This window comes from Chinchilla lanigera, unplaced genomic scaffold, assembly GCF_000276665.1.
Source record: "Chinchilla lanigera isolate Chin_1 unplaced genomic scaffold, ChiLan1.0 scaffold00066, whole genome shotgun sequence".
Taxonomy (NCBI): domain Eukaryota; kingdom Metazoa; phylum Chordata; class Mammalia; order Rodentia; family Chinchillidae; genus Chinchilla; species Chinchilla lanigera.
Genome location: NW_004955467.1, coordinates 5,203,936 through 5,220,956, shown reverse-complemented (window position 1 = coordinate 5,220,956; position 17,021 = coordinate 5,203,936). Strand labels below are relative to the sequence as shown.

The 17,021-nt window shown below is 35.1% G+C and overlaps 1 protein-coding gene across 1 annotated transcript in view; it reads left to right on the top strand.

The window, feature by feature from the left end:
• The window catches only part of Map2k4 (mitogen-activated protein kinase kinase 4), a gene marked incomplete at its 5' end in the record, with an annotated part of 107,535 nt that overhangs the window by 74,614 nt on the left and 15,900 nt on the right, over nucleotides 1-17,021 (top strand). Inside the window, 3 exons of the mRNA XM_013522034.1 lie at nucleotides 3,968-4,087; nucleotides 5,804-5,855; nucleotides 7,997-8,124. Of these exons, the coding sequence (XP_013377488.1) occupies nucleotides 3,968-4,087; nucleotides 5,804-5,855; nucleotides 7,997-8,124 (300 nt within the window). The remainder of the gene's footprint in view (nucleotides 1-3,967; nucleotides 4,088-5,803; nucleotides 5,856-7,996; nucleotides 8,125-17,021) is intronic.

The window sequence follows — 17,021 nt, the reverse complement described above, 5'->3', positions numbered from 1 at the left end:
TTTTTTTTTTTTTTTGGTACTGGTAATTGAACTCAGGACTTCACCCTTGCTAAGTAGGCGCTGTGCCATTGAGCTATATCCCCAGCCCAGAAGCCACTTATTTCTTAACCCAATTTTGAAATTTATATTTATTTGTCCTAGTAAATAATTCTAGGAACTGTAAGAGTGCTGCTTCATGATAGATTCCATTTCTTGGTTGAGTCACTAATTGTTACTTCTACGCTCTTGTACTTACGTTCTATTCTTTGTACATTTTAATGACCTACTCATTTTTATGACCAGCTCTAGTGAATTTATTAATTTTTTTTATCTCACATCAGTGTTACAGCACAGGCATGTGTGTACATGACTGTATTGTGGGCCTAAATATTATATAATATCTTACTGTTTGTAAGATTACAAAACTGGAATTTTCTTCATTCTACAGAAGACTGTTGTCCTTTCCTTTTCCCTTCATCCCTACACTGTGAACTTATTTACTATAAACATTAAATTCTCTGGTCACTTGACTCTTTGTATCTTAGAATACTTATTTAGGTACTGAGGTAGATTTTTAAAATTTCTAACTGTATTCCATAGTTAGGTATCTAGTCATATCGACTGGGTAAAGATCTAATTCCATAGTTAGGTGTCTAGTCATATCGACTGGGTAAAGATCTAATTCCATAGTTAGGTATCTAGTCATATTGACTGGGTAAAGATCTAATTCCATAGTTAGGTATCTAGTCATATTGACTGGATAAAGATCTAATTTAATTTTTTCCTCCGGAAGACCAGTGTTCACAACAGCATTCATCTGAATAAGCCATCTTTTTGCCACTGTTTGCTTTGTTATATCTGTCATATATCAAATATGTGTATGTATGTAGACTTGTAAGCCTATTCAGTTGGTAAAATGTCTTTATAAAATGTCTTTGTCTAGTAGGTCAGTCTCTCTTTCAAATTGTCCTAGCTACTCTTTTTTTGTCTTAGCTACTCTTGGCTCTGCTTTTCTATAAAACTTTAGGGTCAGCCTGTTGTCCACTAAACTTTTTGTTAAAGCTCAGTTAAATTTTTAGGTTGATTTGGGGGGATTTTGATATCCTTATGATGTGAATTCTTCATGTCTGTAAACATTGTCTTCTTTATTTGGTCAGGTTGATGTTGTGACTCTTAGCCACATTTTGCAGTTTTTTTCTTAAGGGTTTTGCCTGTTTCGTTATGTTCTTGGGTAGCTTATTAAATATTGTCTTAAATAGTGTATTTTTTCAGCATTTTCTAACTGATGATTGATGTTATATACCTATTGGGTTTATTTGGAGCCTATATTTAGGAACCATAATAGTTGGGTATTTCATCATCTTTCACTTTTCTTTTTCAGGAAATCTTTGTTCAGAAATTTCTTCAGGCATGTGATTGTCCTTTTTTTGTTTGAACAAGAAAGTAGGGTTGCTATCACTAGCTTTTTCAGGCAATTCTGACCATTCCATTTCTGTCCTTTTAAATGTAGTTTATTTCCATTACTGTCAGAGATAAGAAGTCTATGTTAGGTTACGTTCTTTAAAACTAATAGGAGTCCTGTTTGGAGTGAATTGTTCTGCTGTCTCCCTCAGCAGTTTCTTATCTTTACTCCCCCTGCTCCCAAATCTTTCTCTTTTGTTTGCCTGTTTTTCCATCTCTTCTTCCTTTAATTTTGCAAGTATTGTACAGATTTTAGCACCTTCCAGGCATTTTATTTTATGCTTTGTGTGTGCTAATTCACTTGGCCCTTATCACAGTCTCTGAGGATGGTGCAGCAGTCATTTCAGATGAAATGAGGAGGCCCAGACTGACATATGTAGGAAAGCCTGGACAGTAAGTTAGGGCTCTTAGATTCTGAATGTAAGGGATCTTTCCACTGTTGAGGTTGTGTTCCTTCCTACTGGTGTTTTAAGTGTCTTGTAGTTTTCTCTAGTAACAAACTGTTGTAAAACTATTGAGATTATATCTTTAGTTTAAAATAAATTGATGTGTTTTGGGTAGAGGGTGTTAATCTTTTCTGTGTGACATTTTCCAAAAACACACTGAAGAAACAGAGACTTAGAGTATAAAGATTTACAGAAAATACAATCACAAATTCACTGTATCAAGGATGTTTCATGAAAACATATTCTGTGTTGTCCGTTGACTATATGAATGTTCCAGCAGGTCATTCTGTTGTAAGAATGTTGTTTCTCATCCTTTTATTTGTCACAACACTTGCTTTTCTTACATGTAAGTTAAATGTACTTGCATTGTAAGTGTTGATTGAAGGAAACAGGGAATCTGGATTCTGTTCATGGCACTGTCACTAACTAGTCAGTTCATGTTACTTAGTGGGCATCTGCTTCTTTAGCCGGTGTAGGACAGGCTTGAGGTGTAGGAGTGTAGTGAGTAGGAAGTCTTGGAGGATATGGCTGGATCCATAAATTAATAACAACATAAAATTATTTAAGATAATTTTGGTTATGATCTTGATAATATTTTTGCTTTTTGTAAGATACTTCGTAGTCCTTATTCATATGCATGCAAAGTTTTACAAAGTAATCACGGTACCTGCTTATCATGTCTCCTATGTACACTTCTCAAGAACTTACCGTTTTCAAGAAATTTAATTATAGATAACTTTTTAATATTGTACCATACCCTTTGGTGCAATCACTTGGTGGTTTTTAGGTTTGTTTTTGCTTTTGTAATTTATGGGATATTTAAGTTACATTTCCACTCATGAGATGATTCTGTCAGATACTGAAATGTTTGTAGTTGTCTTCATCTACAGGAGGTACATTCCTGAACACCCAGTGAATGTCTGGAGATCTCTGATATTACCAAACTCTGTGTATACTGTTTTTGCCTATATATACATACCTATGATAACATTTAGTTTTTAAAATTGGTACAGTAAGAGACCAGCAGCAATAACTAGTAGTAGAATAATTATAATACTATAGGGGTTGCTTGAACCTACGTGCTGCAGTACTGTGGCAGTTGATATGACAACTAGTCCTCAGGTGGGTAGTGTATACAGAGTAGATATGCTGGACAGACGAATAACTCATGTTCTGAGAAGGATAGAGCACGATGGGATGAAATGTTTATCCTGCTGCTCAAAACAGTGTTCAGTTTAAAACTTAGCAATTGTTTATCTCGGAATTTTCCATTTAATATTACTGAACTGCAGTTGAGCAGAAGTAACATGCTGCAGAAAGTAAATCCTTGGCTAAGTGGGTACTATAGTATTTTTCCTGTCTTATTGTAAAATTGCTGTCAAATTGGATTAAAACAATCTATAATGCTTCCATCAGTGGTGGAATGATTTAGTTCATTATAGCCAACATTCATTCCTTTAAGAAAGATTTACTGAAGTCCTGTCCTCGTAGAGGGGTTACATTCTACTAGGGAAGGAATGATCAATATAATAAATAAATTTGATCCCATTTTAAAAGATGGTAAGGCTTGCACATCATAGAGAAGGGTAAGGTAATGCCAAGCAGAAAGACTTGTGCTTTATATTAGTTGAGAGTAGTCCTCACTGAGAAGGCAGCATTTGAGCAAGCTGTTTTATGTATTTTTTTTGCTAATTTGAGAAGTTTAGTCTGTCAAGATTATTATCTGTCATCTCTTTGTTAGTGAGAATGGATGGTTTTTCCATATATTTCTGAATACTGTGTTCAGTTATGCCAAAACTTTAAATTTTTATTAAAGAACAAAACTTTCCTATGTAAAACAGTCCCTACCTATACAATTGAGTGGGTAAAATTGGCTTCGATCACATAGTTTGTGTTTAAACCCAGGGATAGATAATACTCTTCCCATGCTTTAATACAAAACCAAAAATTATGTCTGACTTGAAGTTTAATATAAAAAAGAATAAGGTTGCTTTGTTTCTAATTATATTTCTGTTTTAAATAAAGGCAAGGTGGTTCTTAATATTAAGACATGAGAATAACTGATATTTGTTATTTTATAGGGTGACTGTTGGATCTGTATGGAACTCATGTCTACCTCGTTTGATAAGTTTTACAAATATGTATATAGTGTATTAGATGATGTTATTCCAGAAGAAATTTTAGGCAAAATCACTTTAGCAGTAAGTACTTGGTTTTCAAATTGTTCATTGTACGTATGATTATATAAAGAAATGACTAGTGTTTTAGATATACATATCTGAATGTCTTTGTAGAGTATTAGGACCTTCCTAGAATATCATTTGTAATAGTATAAGAGACAGAGTCACTTCTGTGGGGTGTTAATACAACAGGCCACAAGATCGTTTGTCAAAATTTGGTCTAGGTAAATACTAAGAGTTATTGTTTCCATTCAGATGCCAAAGAACAGTAAAGGATTGTGCTGTAAAGAAGACTATAAAAAGCTATTTTTTGTTCACTGTTCCTGTTGCTTTAACTATTTTTAATTGGTTATATTACCACTCTTAATCCTAAATTAATCAGAATTGCAGAAGTCTCTTGGAGGCCCCTTCATTGCAGTTTTAGATAAAGTATGTTTCCTGTGGTTTAAAGGTTGGGTTATCCAGTCTAAACTGTTTAAGGTGTTGACTAGGAATTTTAGGAACCAGCATTACTGTTAATTTAGTCAGTTGATTTTACCAGAGTTATCAGAAAAGAAAAAAGTACTGTTTTTAATGTGTTATAGTTCCAAAAGTGAATGCATGATCACTTCCTTTGTAGTTCTGAATCTTTTAGTTGACAAATGTTTACAAATTCTTTTTTATTTTGTCTTTTTGAGACAGGGTCTCACTATGCAGTTCAGACTGGCCTTTAGGTCACTGTGTAGCCCAGGCTGGTTTTGAACTCTCAACGATCCTCCTGCCTCAGCCTCCCAAGTGCTGGGATTACAGGCATGCGCCACCATGCCCGGCTTACAAATTCTCTTTCAAAGTGAAAGCTAATTTATTTTTAATAAAGCAAAATTACTAAGATTATTAGAAATTCCTGAGAATCTGAGCCAATGACATATCTTTGGTTAGTTGATATAAACTAAATTATTCAGAAATTTCTAAGATATATGGTTGCATGTAATTTTCTTTCTCTTTTTTTGTATGCGTCCTCTCCCTCTACTATGATCTACCAATTGCCAGTTTACCCTGGTTAATCATTATAAGTTAATAAGATTGGTTAAAAACATACTTTCTAAACCGTATTTAGTTGTGAAAGAGATGTGTGTATTTTACCAACTCTGTTAATTCAGTTAAATTGTGGTTGTTTTATCCTGTTAAATCTTACGTTAAAATTATTGCTTTGACAAATTAATGATTAAATATAAATTTTATGAACTAGCTAAGTTTTATTTAATTTAATTTGTTTTTGGTTCCAGAAATGGAACTCAGTGCCTGTGCTTGCCAAGCAAGGTGCTGTGCCCTGGCTTGAACTAGCTAAATTTTAATGTATTATCATTTTATATAATTTTATAAAAAAGAGCAGAATTAGACTAGAAATTCATTCAAATGAGCCCACTGGATTTTCTACTATTTTTATTCTTGCAAAGGTTCCAGTTGTGAGAAACATGATACAACTTTTATTAAATTGTAAGCTGTTTTTTTTTTAAACTGCTAAAGAACAGCATGTAAAGGCAGCTACATTTTCTTTTAAACTGGTAGAGAATAGCATGTAAAGACAGCTACATTTTTAGATCTAAAAACATTTAACATCTTCAGTTAACATAAATATGATAGACATTATTGAAATATTAAGCAAACAGCTACATGCAGTACTGGTTATGATGAACTCTTCCACTGTTTTATTAAAAAGAAATACATTTTTTAATCCTGTCCTTTTTTTCTCCTTAGACTGTGAAAGCACTAAACCACTTAAAAGAAAACTTGAAAATTATTCACAGAGGTGGGTATAGATTGCATCTTATACAGTAGAAAATAACTTCTTAGTAGGTTCCTAGGCAAGCATTCTGCCACCAGGCTACACTCCCAACTCCTACCCTCAAGCATCTTAAAGCTATCAAGTGTTTACTTACTTTATAGGATATTTTTGTGAAGTGGGAGAGATGTTTTACTTATGGGACATAGTAAATTGGAATTTTTCTAAAGCATGATGTGGTTGTAAAAATGTTGATCTTCACAGATTCAAATTTAAACACTTGATGTAGTTGAAAACTAACTTAGGCAGCGATTCTGCAGAATTCCTGAATTTAATTCAGCAAATAGATTAAATACTTGCTGTGTTTATTGCTGCAGACTCAGTAGTCATCTGGTAGCTTCGAAGGTGCACACAGAGTCGCTACCCTCAGTAAATTTGTAATGGACAAACTTAAGGCAATGCATGGCAGTATTGAATTCAGCCTGATGATGTAGGGCCAAAAGCAAAGGTCAAATTCATACGAGTGAAAAAAATTCTTGAATTCTAGGAAACTGTTTGTAGAGATTAAAGAAATTAGTAATTGGGCTTTTTATTTGAGTTTAGTCATGGTTGACATTGGACCCCTGAAATTATTTAATCCTGAATGTCAGAATATATTATTAAATTTTACCTTGTTTATTGCTTGTTCAAGATAATCTTAAATCAACTTACTTTCACTTGTGGCTTACAATAATGTAGTTAGGTCCCACAAACAAAGTTGCTTGTCCCTTTAGTAGTTGATTTTTTTCCCTTCCCTCTCAGCCATGTTGTATAATCATAAAGAATATTTGACAATACTCATTGAGCTTTTTATAAATCTTTTTTTTTCATTGGGCCCCAGTGGTGACAATGAGATGATATAAGAATTGCAATAGGGATGGAAAATCAATGAGCAAAGGGAAAATGGACCAGAGAGCATACTGGCTTATACTGGTAGTGAGTGCTCAGTGAGGAAGCGATTTGGTGTTGTCCACTTTCAGGGAAAATGCACATTCTGCTTGTGGTAAAAATGAGAGTGATGTCTCGAAGATGAGTCCAAGGAAAACACTGACTGGGAAAAACTGGTTGAAACCATCTAAGAAGACAAAAATAATCTCTTAGTGAGAAAAAAATGAAGTGGCTGCATTTATAGAATGGAAATTGTTCATGTATGGAATATTACTTTCCCCAAGAAATAAGGCTGTAATGAAATTATGAGTTCATAATTTGTATGCTTTGTATTTAGTTGTATAGCTTTTGAAATTTATTGTGGATTAGCTTTGTATTATCTGATAGATTAAGTCTATCCCACCTCTTTTGTTATGTAAAGAATTTGAACCAGGTAAATGAATAAAAGCCTCTTAGTACAAACAAAGGAAATATTTTAGAATGCTAAATTCCTTGAGTTATGTTTTGATATTTAGTTTTTAAGCATTACCTTACTTTTCTCTCATTGCTGAGTACCTGGTGCCCAAAATTAAGGAAAGGTTTATTTAGCTCACAGTTTGTGGGTTTCAGTCCATTATCAGCTGGCTCCAAGGCAGAGTGATGTGGCAGAGGGCAATAGTTCAAGGCAACAGAGGACAGCAAAATCAACAAGATCAAAAAAAGAGGGGAGCGCAAGCCTGTTTTTCTCCCTTATATTGTAAGCAGGTTACCTGCCCTAGTGCAGGTATAGTACTCACACCATCTCCATGCCCTCCTCTTGCATAAGCCAAGGATATTTATAAAGTGAGGGCTCTTGCCCCTGCTGAGTTGCTTAAACTTCTCAAGTTGACACAGTGAATCAAGCATTACAAGCATTGACACTTTAAAACTTTTTTGTATTTGTAATAGAGAAAAACTATAGTTTTAAGTTTGTTTTTTAAATATGAAGATGTGAACAGAACATCCACCCATATGCTTTGAATTAAGATGTTGGTGAAATAAATTTGACTTTGTTTCATGTACATAATTCTAGTCATTAAAGTTATTTAGTTATGTATTTAAAACCTGATTGTGCTAAATGAAGATGTTTTCCTTCTTACATATCTGATTTTAAGCACTTAGCCACTTATGTTCTCTTAATGTTTTTTAATATTTTTGCTTTAAGTACTTTTAGAGTAGCTCATTCGTTTAATTTTATGCAAAATGCTGTCTATCTCTTGCAGATATCAAACCTTCAAATATTCTTCTGGATAGAAGTGGAAATATTAAACTCTGTGACTTTGGTATCAGTGGACAGCTTGTGGACTCCATTGCCAAGACAAGAGATGCTGGGTGTAGGCCATATATGGCAGTAAGTATGAAGTCCAAGCTTCTTTCTTAGTAATCGTTGCAGAGAGCCTGTGCCCTTTGGTGCTGTACTTCTAAGGAGTCTTCTTTGGTCAGGCATCTTCACCATAATAGAATACATTCTGCTTCTCTAAGTCTGTGTTCAAGGTCTAGCTTTTCCATGAACCTTTGCTAAATTATTTCAGTGAACTCCAGTATTCTTTTTTTTTTTTTTTACTCTAGTCCTTATTAGGCGTTTAGCATTTATGATCTTTCCTGATAATTATTTTTATTATAATCTAATCAACCAGATGATTGCATTCTTAAAAGTGTCTGTGTTTCTAGTTGGCTATAGGAGATAATCAGTAGATGCTGAGAGTGTATCCTGGGCTACTAAAGGATGCTGTCTTCAGTTACAGTAGAATAGGAAGATTTGAGTTCCTAGCAGAGCACACTAGGTTCCTTACAGTCTGAAGCTATGTTTGAATATTGTCAGTTACTTCTTCAGAAGTGGATGAAGCACACAGAGTGCAAGTGGGGAGGCTTTAGGTATTTTGTAAGCTTTGTAAAGCCTGTATTTCCTAGGGTAGACCGGGGTACACTGTCAGAGATATCATGCTCATCTTACCCCTGAGTCTTTGCACATACTATTCCTATAGCCTGGATTTTGATTTATATATGAATTAGAGTCTAATGTCTATATTTTAAGCATTTTCCTCAAGTTAATGTCTTCCTTTAATGTGTTTTTGGTTCTTTGGAGACCAGTGTAGTTCTCTGAATGGTGATGCATAGGTTTTGCCATTGTTTATTGAGGCATTCCTGCCAGTCTGTTTAGTCTTTAGTGAGTTTTCTAAACTAAGGACTTTTGAATACAAAACCAGTGATGTGGGAAATAAACAATTTTTCTCTTATATTTCAGTATATAATGTAAAAATTTTTCACTATGACACTATTTTAGAATTTTTGTACTTTTAGCGCTGCTTTTAGTTTTGTTAGATCTTTTCATGTCACTCTTCCTAAAAGTGAAAATGCGAGTGTGTGTGTATTTTAAGATGTAAAAAGACCTTCAATAATCAGACATGAGAAATGTCATAATGTACATATTTGAAGGACAGAGAATTAACTGAATATTTTACTGTATTAGTCCATTTTTGTTACTTATACTATGACAGAATATCTGTGGCTGGGTGATTGTAAAGAAGAGAGGTTTATTTAGTTACCAGTTTGGAGCTGAAAGTCAAAAGTGATCCCCTCTCTTGGTTTCTTTTGGGAACCTTCTGGCTATACCCAGCATGGCAGAGAAACTGAAAGGAAATGCTGCATTCCAAAGGGCCTCCAGGCACTGATGGCCTTGTGTTCTAACAGTCTGCTGTCCTGAGACCTAACTTGTAAGATCAGCATTGGTCCCTTCCAAGGGTGGTGCTTGCAGTGGCCTGATTATCTCATGGTAGGCCCTGCATCTGAATGTCCCACCACATCTTAAAACTGAATATGAACTCTTGAGAGAGAAACTGTAGCTCTCTGCCTCACGGGCTAAGAATTATGTTTGATTAAAATAATTACTCAAATAAATTTTAATTTAAAATGTGGATGTGGCTCAGAGCAGAATATTTTAAATTCAGGTAACTTTTGAAGAAATAGGCGGACTTTCTGGTTTAAAAATAGGCACACATGAGAACTTCAGTTTGTGCAAAATTTGGTTGGTTGCTATGCTTTGGATTTTTTCCTCCCAATATTCTCACAAAGTTGTTTCTAACCATTGTTACTTAGCTCTTACTGTCTTTTTGAAAGGTAATCCCATGAAGCTACCTACTTTGATGTCGCTGACTGTCATTTTTAATGATGACAGGGTACTTTTACTCTAATTTTTTTTAAAGAACTAAGAAATAGAGTACTTAATAGCTTTTTCAAAATCTTATTTCTGAGTGAGATACATATTTTGTGAAAAAATTTTCTATGGCCAAAATTTGAAATCATTGTAGGCCAATTAAAAAGTACTGAGAAAAATCACAATAATGAAATTATTTTTTCAGTGCAGATTTTCCAAATATTTGCCAATAGAACCTCCTTTGCATTTGTGGCATCCTTATTAGTAACCAGAAGAATTTCTGTTTCACAGAAATAATTCATGATTATCTAAACTGGGTCTTTCCATTGGGGAAAATTTTCCTTTGGTATAATCAAGTGAGTCCTACCGTAATTGTTTTTACAGCTTTTGTTATCTCAGTGCCAGTTTTTTATTGGCTTAAAATTTAATTTTAATTAAAATTATAAGTGTTACCACAATGAGATACCACTTTATACCTATGTTGTCTTAAATCAGCAAGTCAGATAATAACAAATATTGGTGAGAGTGTGGAAAAATTGGCATCCCCATACACTTCTGTTAGGAATGTAAAATCATGCAGCCTCTTTGGAAAAGATTCTGGCCATTTCTCTTAACATTTGCATATAGAGGTAGTGTGTGTTAGGACCTAGCATTAGCACTCCTGCTTACATACCCAGGAGACGAGGAAATATGTATCTACCTAAAAACTTGTATGTGAATGCTTGTATAGTAGCATTTGTAATAGCTAAAAGATAGAAATAAGTCAGATGTCTATGAGTGAGAGAACTGATAAAAATGTATGTAACCCATACAGTAGATTATTGTTCAGTGATAAGAAATGAAATATTTTTTAGTCATAGTATGTAAGTTGTGAGCTTTTAGGTCTCTGACATGTTATGTCTTGAAATTGTAGGCTTTCCTCCCTTCTCTGTCTCTCTCTGTCTCTCTGCCTCTGCCTGTCTCTGTCTCCCTGTCTCCCTCCCTCCTCTCTCTCTTTTCCTCTCTTTCCCACCCCTTCCCCTTCTGTGCTGAGAGGGTGGTACATGCTAGGCAAGTACTCCACCAAGCCAACACCCTCTCCCATTTTTGTGGTCCTGGAAATTAAAGCCAGGGCCTCGTATGTGCTAAGCAAATGTTCTGTCACTGAGCTGTATAACCCTACCCTGTTTTTTCTTTTCAGTTTCATTTTTAAAAATCCTACTTCTGTCAATACTAGTAATTATCAGAGGCAAGCTATAGAGTTTATCCTTCAGTTGACCAGCTGAAATTTTAAAAAAATTATCTGCTCTTTCATACTCTATTTCTTAGAATTAATAAATATCCTTATACTTAAATTCTTAGACATAGAAATGTTTGTGACTTTTTTGCTGTTAATTTTCTATGTACCTTTATAAAAAATATGTTGGAATTTCATTGGCTTTTCATAAAATTTATAATTATTTCTGTTTTATACTATTGAGTCTTCTTACTGAAAAAATATATTTCCGTTCATTTAAGCTGCCTTAATATTGGTTGTTAAATATTTTTCTGGTGGGCTACACATATTTTTAAAATTACATTTATTGTCAACTCCAAGTATCTGTTAGGCCTGCTGTCTTCTACTTTTTCTTATTTTTCTCAGATCCATCTTAATGGGTTCTTTTATCCAGATCACTTCTTTTTACTATCATCAAAGTAAACACTATCTTCCATGTTGCTGAAGTCAGTGATCAGTTCTAATTCATAAATTTCCTTAGTTTATGTCTTAGTAGTTTCTTTTCTCGTTGTTGAAACAAAATACTCAACACATAAAGTTAAAGGGGGAAAGGTTTATTTAACTCATAGTTTATAGACATTTCAGTCTATAATCAGCTGGCTCTAAGGCAGGGTGCATATGGCAGAGGGGCAACTATTCATGGAGGAGGAAGACAGCAAAAGCAACAGACAAAGACCCTTTCTGTCCCTTATATTGTATGCAGGCTACCCAAACTAGGTTGAGTGTAGCACTCACACCCTTAATCCCAGGACCCTTACTCCCTGCATTGTACTACCATTTGATCACATAGTATAGATTCAGCCACCTCCAAAAAAATGCTATGACTGCATGAGGCTTTAGGGGACATCTAGATACAAGCCATACCATTCTCTCTGAAATCTTTGAAGTGCCATATTCGTGAACCATTTTTATCAGTTGGTTTAGAATGTTACCCCTCTTTGGCTACCTCTCTGGCTGGTCCTTCTCTCCCCTGGTTCTCTGCTTCTCCTCTTCCTGATTTCTTCCTGGTGTGCCTCAGGGTGGAATATTCAATTCTCTTTCTTGTCTCTGCTACCCAAAATCTTTTACTTAGTTCATCTAGTCTTAAGGATTTAAATGCTCCCTGTCTCTTTTGCTCAGTAATGTGCTGTATCTATCACTTAGTAGGTACTCTGGAAAATGATGAGTGCTGGTGATCTATGATTTTTATTTCTTGACTGCACTATACATATAAACTGAAAAACCATGTTTCTAGTGCTTCTTAGATTCTACTAGAAAAGGCAAGTATAGCATGTCCAGTGTAGAGCTCTTGACCTGTCTTCTCTTCATTTCCTGCAAAATCTGTGAGGTGCTTTCTGTTGCTCATTTTTCCTGTTTTTCAGTGAGCTGTAACTCTTTTTCTTTTCTAGTGTTTTAAAACAAAACTTTGGAGTTGGGCCTTACTTCATTCGGTGTTTGTACTGTATATCTAGTCTGTTACCAAATACTGTCTAGAACCTATCGTTTTTTAAAAACTACTAACATTCATATGTCTAGCATTTCTGATTTTTTGGTTTTTAATTTTTTTGTTGGTTTTTTTCCTGGTACTGTTTGAACCCAGGCCTCTCACTGAGCTATATCTCCACCATTTTTACTTTTTGAAACAGGTTCTCATTAAGTTGCCTGAGCTGGGCTTAATCTTGTGATCATCCTGCTTCAGCTTTTGACAGTCCTGAGAGTGTAGGTATAACTGCCATACCTGGATCCATTACAGTTTTTCACCTGCCTGTTACTTACCTCCCTGCTTGTATCTTTCCTCTGCTGTAATTTCTTGGCAGTGTGGTAACCAGAGTAGACTGTTAAAAGCATCAAGTGAAAAAGCCTGATACAAGTGGTGTGCCCTTATCATTCCAGCCACTTAGAGGTTGAGCCTGAATTGGTGGAGCCCCTGCAATTTGGGGCCAACCTGGATAACATGGCAGGACTTTGTATCTTAAAAAACAAAAAAAACCAAGCAGACATAAAGCAGTAGCAGCAACAGCAAAAAAATGAAAGCATCAAGTCAGATCATGTTGGTCCTCTGCTAAACACATTAAAATTGTTTTAGTGCACCTGAAGGGTTCTAAGTGATCTTGGCTGTCAGCTGTATTTCTGAGTGTTTTCACCGTATCTTCCCCACTGTTCAGCTCGAGCTTCCACACTGATTTCCTTGCTTTTCCACAGATAGATGGAGGATCTTCTCACCTCGTGCTAGTTTTCTTTCTTTCTCAAAGTTCTTCCTTGTGATTATTTTTAATGTGCTACTTTTACTTCAACAAATGTAACATCCTTAGAAAATCCTTTCTAGGCCACTAAATCACTTTCTATCTCCTTACTACTACCTTGCTTCTTGTTTCTCATCACCACCTGTTCGTGTTGTCATATGTACCTCTTGTGTAGGTTGTGAGCCTTATTAGTTACTTTCCTCTTGCTGGGATAAAATACAGTACTTTACACTCAAAGAAGATGTTTATTTTGGTTTATAGTTTCAGTAAGTCCAGTCCATGGTAGGCTGTCTCTGAGGCAGAAATGACATGGTAAAAAGGCATGGCTGAAGAAATTTACTCCACCTGTGGCAGACTGCAGAGAGGAAATGGGAGAACTGGGGACAAGAATACACTCTTCTAAGTCATAGCCTCAGTGATTTGCCACTTAACAGGCCTCATCTCCATATGTGAGACTTTTGGGGGACATTTTAGATCTAAACCACAATAGAGCCTTTTGAGACCAAAATCTCTTTATTTTGTTCACTGTTGGATTTGTGAGTTCTTTGTCAGGTTTATATTACTTTGAATGGGATGTATTTTTCTGAAAAATAATTGGTAATGAATATATGCTAAAACTTGCTAACAAAGCTATTTAATATGTGTATTTTGTAACTAGTGAAGTTACTGATCTACTTCTAAAAAGTAGATTTTAGATGTATTCTAACGATCATGCTGCAAATAATGTTTGCCTATTATATTTTTATACATTTTTACTCTTCAAATTTACTTTTGTTGCTTTATCTAGAACTTCTAGATCAGTATTAAATCGTAGAATTTGTGTGTACTATCAATAGTAAGATTCCTATTTCAGCAATGAATGCAGATGTTGCCTGATTATTTGTGTTCTTTTTTCTGCTTCTGGTTTACTAAGAGTGTGTGTGTATGTGAGGGTTTATGTGTGTTTGAGGTAGAGAATAGGAATAAATCAGAAATAGCTACTAAATTTTAGTAGATGCCTTTTTGGTATCATTGAGTACATGATATGTTGCTATACAGTTTTTAATATAAATCATAATTGCATATATTTCCTCTGATTGAACTGTTCTGTGTTCCACAAATAATTCCTGGCCCAGGATTTGTATGTTTAATATACTTTTACATTTAGTATATTAATATTTATGGTTTTAGCATAATATTTAAGTGACATTATTTATACTTTCAATGGGTTTTGCTAGCTTTAAAAATTGGGAAAATTTGTTATTTTATTCATGTTATAAAAATTATTGATTATATAGTGACCAAAAACTAATCTTGGCCTTCTTGGGCTCAGAAATTTACCAGTCTTCATGATAGTTGGGGTAGCATAATTTTCTGCTGCTGCTGCTTCTTTTGTTTTTTTCTTTTTTGTACTGGAAATCAAACTCAGGACCTTGCACTTGTAGGGCAGGCACTGTGCCACTGAGCTGTATCACCAGCCTGCTTTTTCTGCTTCTTGAAATTGCATACATGAGACACTTTTTTTGGGTACCGGGGATCGAACTCAGGACCTTGTACTTTCTGGGCATGCACTTGTGCCACTGAGCTATATCCCCAGCCCTGCTTCTTGAAGTTGGAGTTCTTCTTGGCCAGAAGTCTTTGGGAAAGGATAGATAATTCTTTGATAACTATGATGTTTTACTTTTTCTTTAGGACTTGTGTATGTGTGCGTGTGTGCATATGTGTATATATGCTTATATATTTTTTAACTATCTTTATTTGTTTAAAATATTAAGTATAAAAGCTATTTATAGGAGTCTATTTTTTTAATATCCAACTGTGTTGTGATTCTAAAATTTCTTTGATAAACTTTCCTTCCAAAAGTACAAAGTGACTACTTGAGTGTGGATTGAACTTGGTGAACTGCTTGTAATGAATCCTAGGTACCAGAAAAGACAGTGTGTCACTTTTGAGAGAAGTCACAAAAAGGTGATGTTGCTTCTCTCTTGCTCCCTCTTGGATTGCTCATCTTGGGGGAAGCTGCGTTGTGGGAATACTCAAGCATCTTTTTGAAGAGCCTCATGCAGTGTGGAAGCATGTTTTCCTGCCAGTAGAATGAGCTTAATGACAAGTCCTCCAACCTCATTACTTTTTACCAACCTAGCTCACATCTTGATTGCATTCTCTTGTAAGACACTGAGTCAGAGATGCTTAGGTAATGAGTGGTGACTGACTGAAACCATGAGATAAGGAGTGTTTGTTGTTTTAAACTGTTACATTTGGCACAGTTTATTGTACAACGTAGCTAACTAATGCAGTGTGTCAGTTGATTTTCATTAATTTTGTGACTTGTTATTTGCTTTTAAAACATTTTAGCCTGTACAGTTCTGCCTTTTAAAACATATTGAGATCTTTTTGTGGCTTGAAAATGATCAATTAAAAAATGAAATATCAGAAATTATGCTACATTTATCAGTACTTCTTTTACCTCTGTGTTCTAAAAAGTTTAAGGAAGACTTGTTAACATTGTGATTGTTAACTTGTCCTTATTCCTTGGTTTTTATTTTGTATATTTTAACACAGGCTAAGTTGAGTTGTGTATTTATTATAAATTATGTAATTTTTCATATGAAACGGTTTTGAGTATTTTGCTGTTTCTCTTGTTACATGTTCAGATCTCTAAAGTAGGACTTGCCTTTTATACTTTGAAAAGCTTTCTTTTTAAAAATTTCTATATTAAAAAGTGACAATTTTTTATGTGGAACAAAAATCTTGGGAAGGTGAAATTGGACAAACCATTAAAATAGAAATACTGTATAGTGCTTCAAGTGATCCCCATTGTCCTGCGATGTCCTTATAAACAGTCTCCGAGGCAGCACTAGACACTGGAACAGTCTTGAACAATGAACAGCGACCCAGGGCCTCTACGCGACTTCAGGTGGGAACACTTGTGCATATGAAGCAGCAAGGCCGATTGCTTTCTATAATCTCCCGCTTCTGAAGCATGGCACCTCTCCAGCTGGGTGCTCAATCACAGCATGCGAACGGGTGTCTCTTGATATCTAGTGCAATTCCCAGAGTGGCATGAAGGCAAACTGGGCATCACCTAGGACTTCTCAGGGCCACCCTTGGAGCCTTACAAAACAGTAGTTAAAAGTTTCAGAGAGTCGGTTCCCGGTACCGGAGAAAAAACAAAAAACAAAAACAAAAAAACAAAAAAAGTTTCAGAGAGTATACCCCCTTGCCAGCGATGGGATGTCTCACAACAGCAGATGTCAAGAGTTAAAATTCCCTGTTTTTGAGGCTGTATTAGATAAGAATCTTTAATTATTATTATAATTATTTTTCTTTTAAAGACAAGGTCTCACTGTATAGTTCTGGCTGGACTCTATGCCAGGTGTAATAGCTTAAAACAACAAACACTTGTGATCGTGTGGTTTCAGTGAGTTACCATTCAGGAAGTCCAGGTTGGTGATCCTCTTGCCTCAGCCTCCCTAGTGCTGGGATTATAGGCATGCACCACCACGCCTGGCTGGTCTTTAATTAATTTTATCAAAAAATGTATATTCTTCAAAAATAGTTTTCAGAATATTAAAAACATTGTATATACAAACAATGAATGTCTCTACATGTACTCAAATCACTCATGAGAGTTCTAC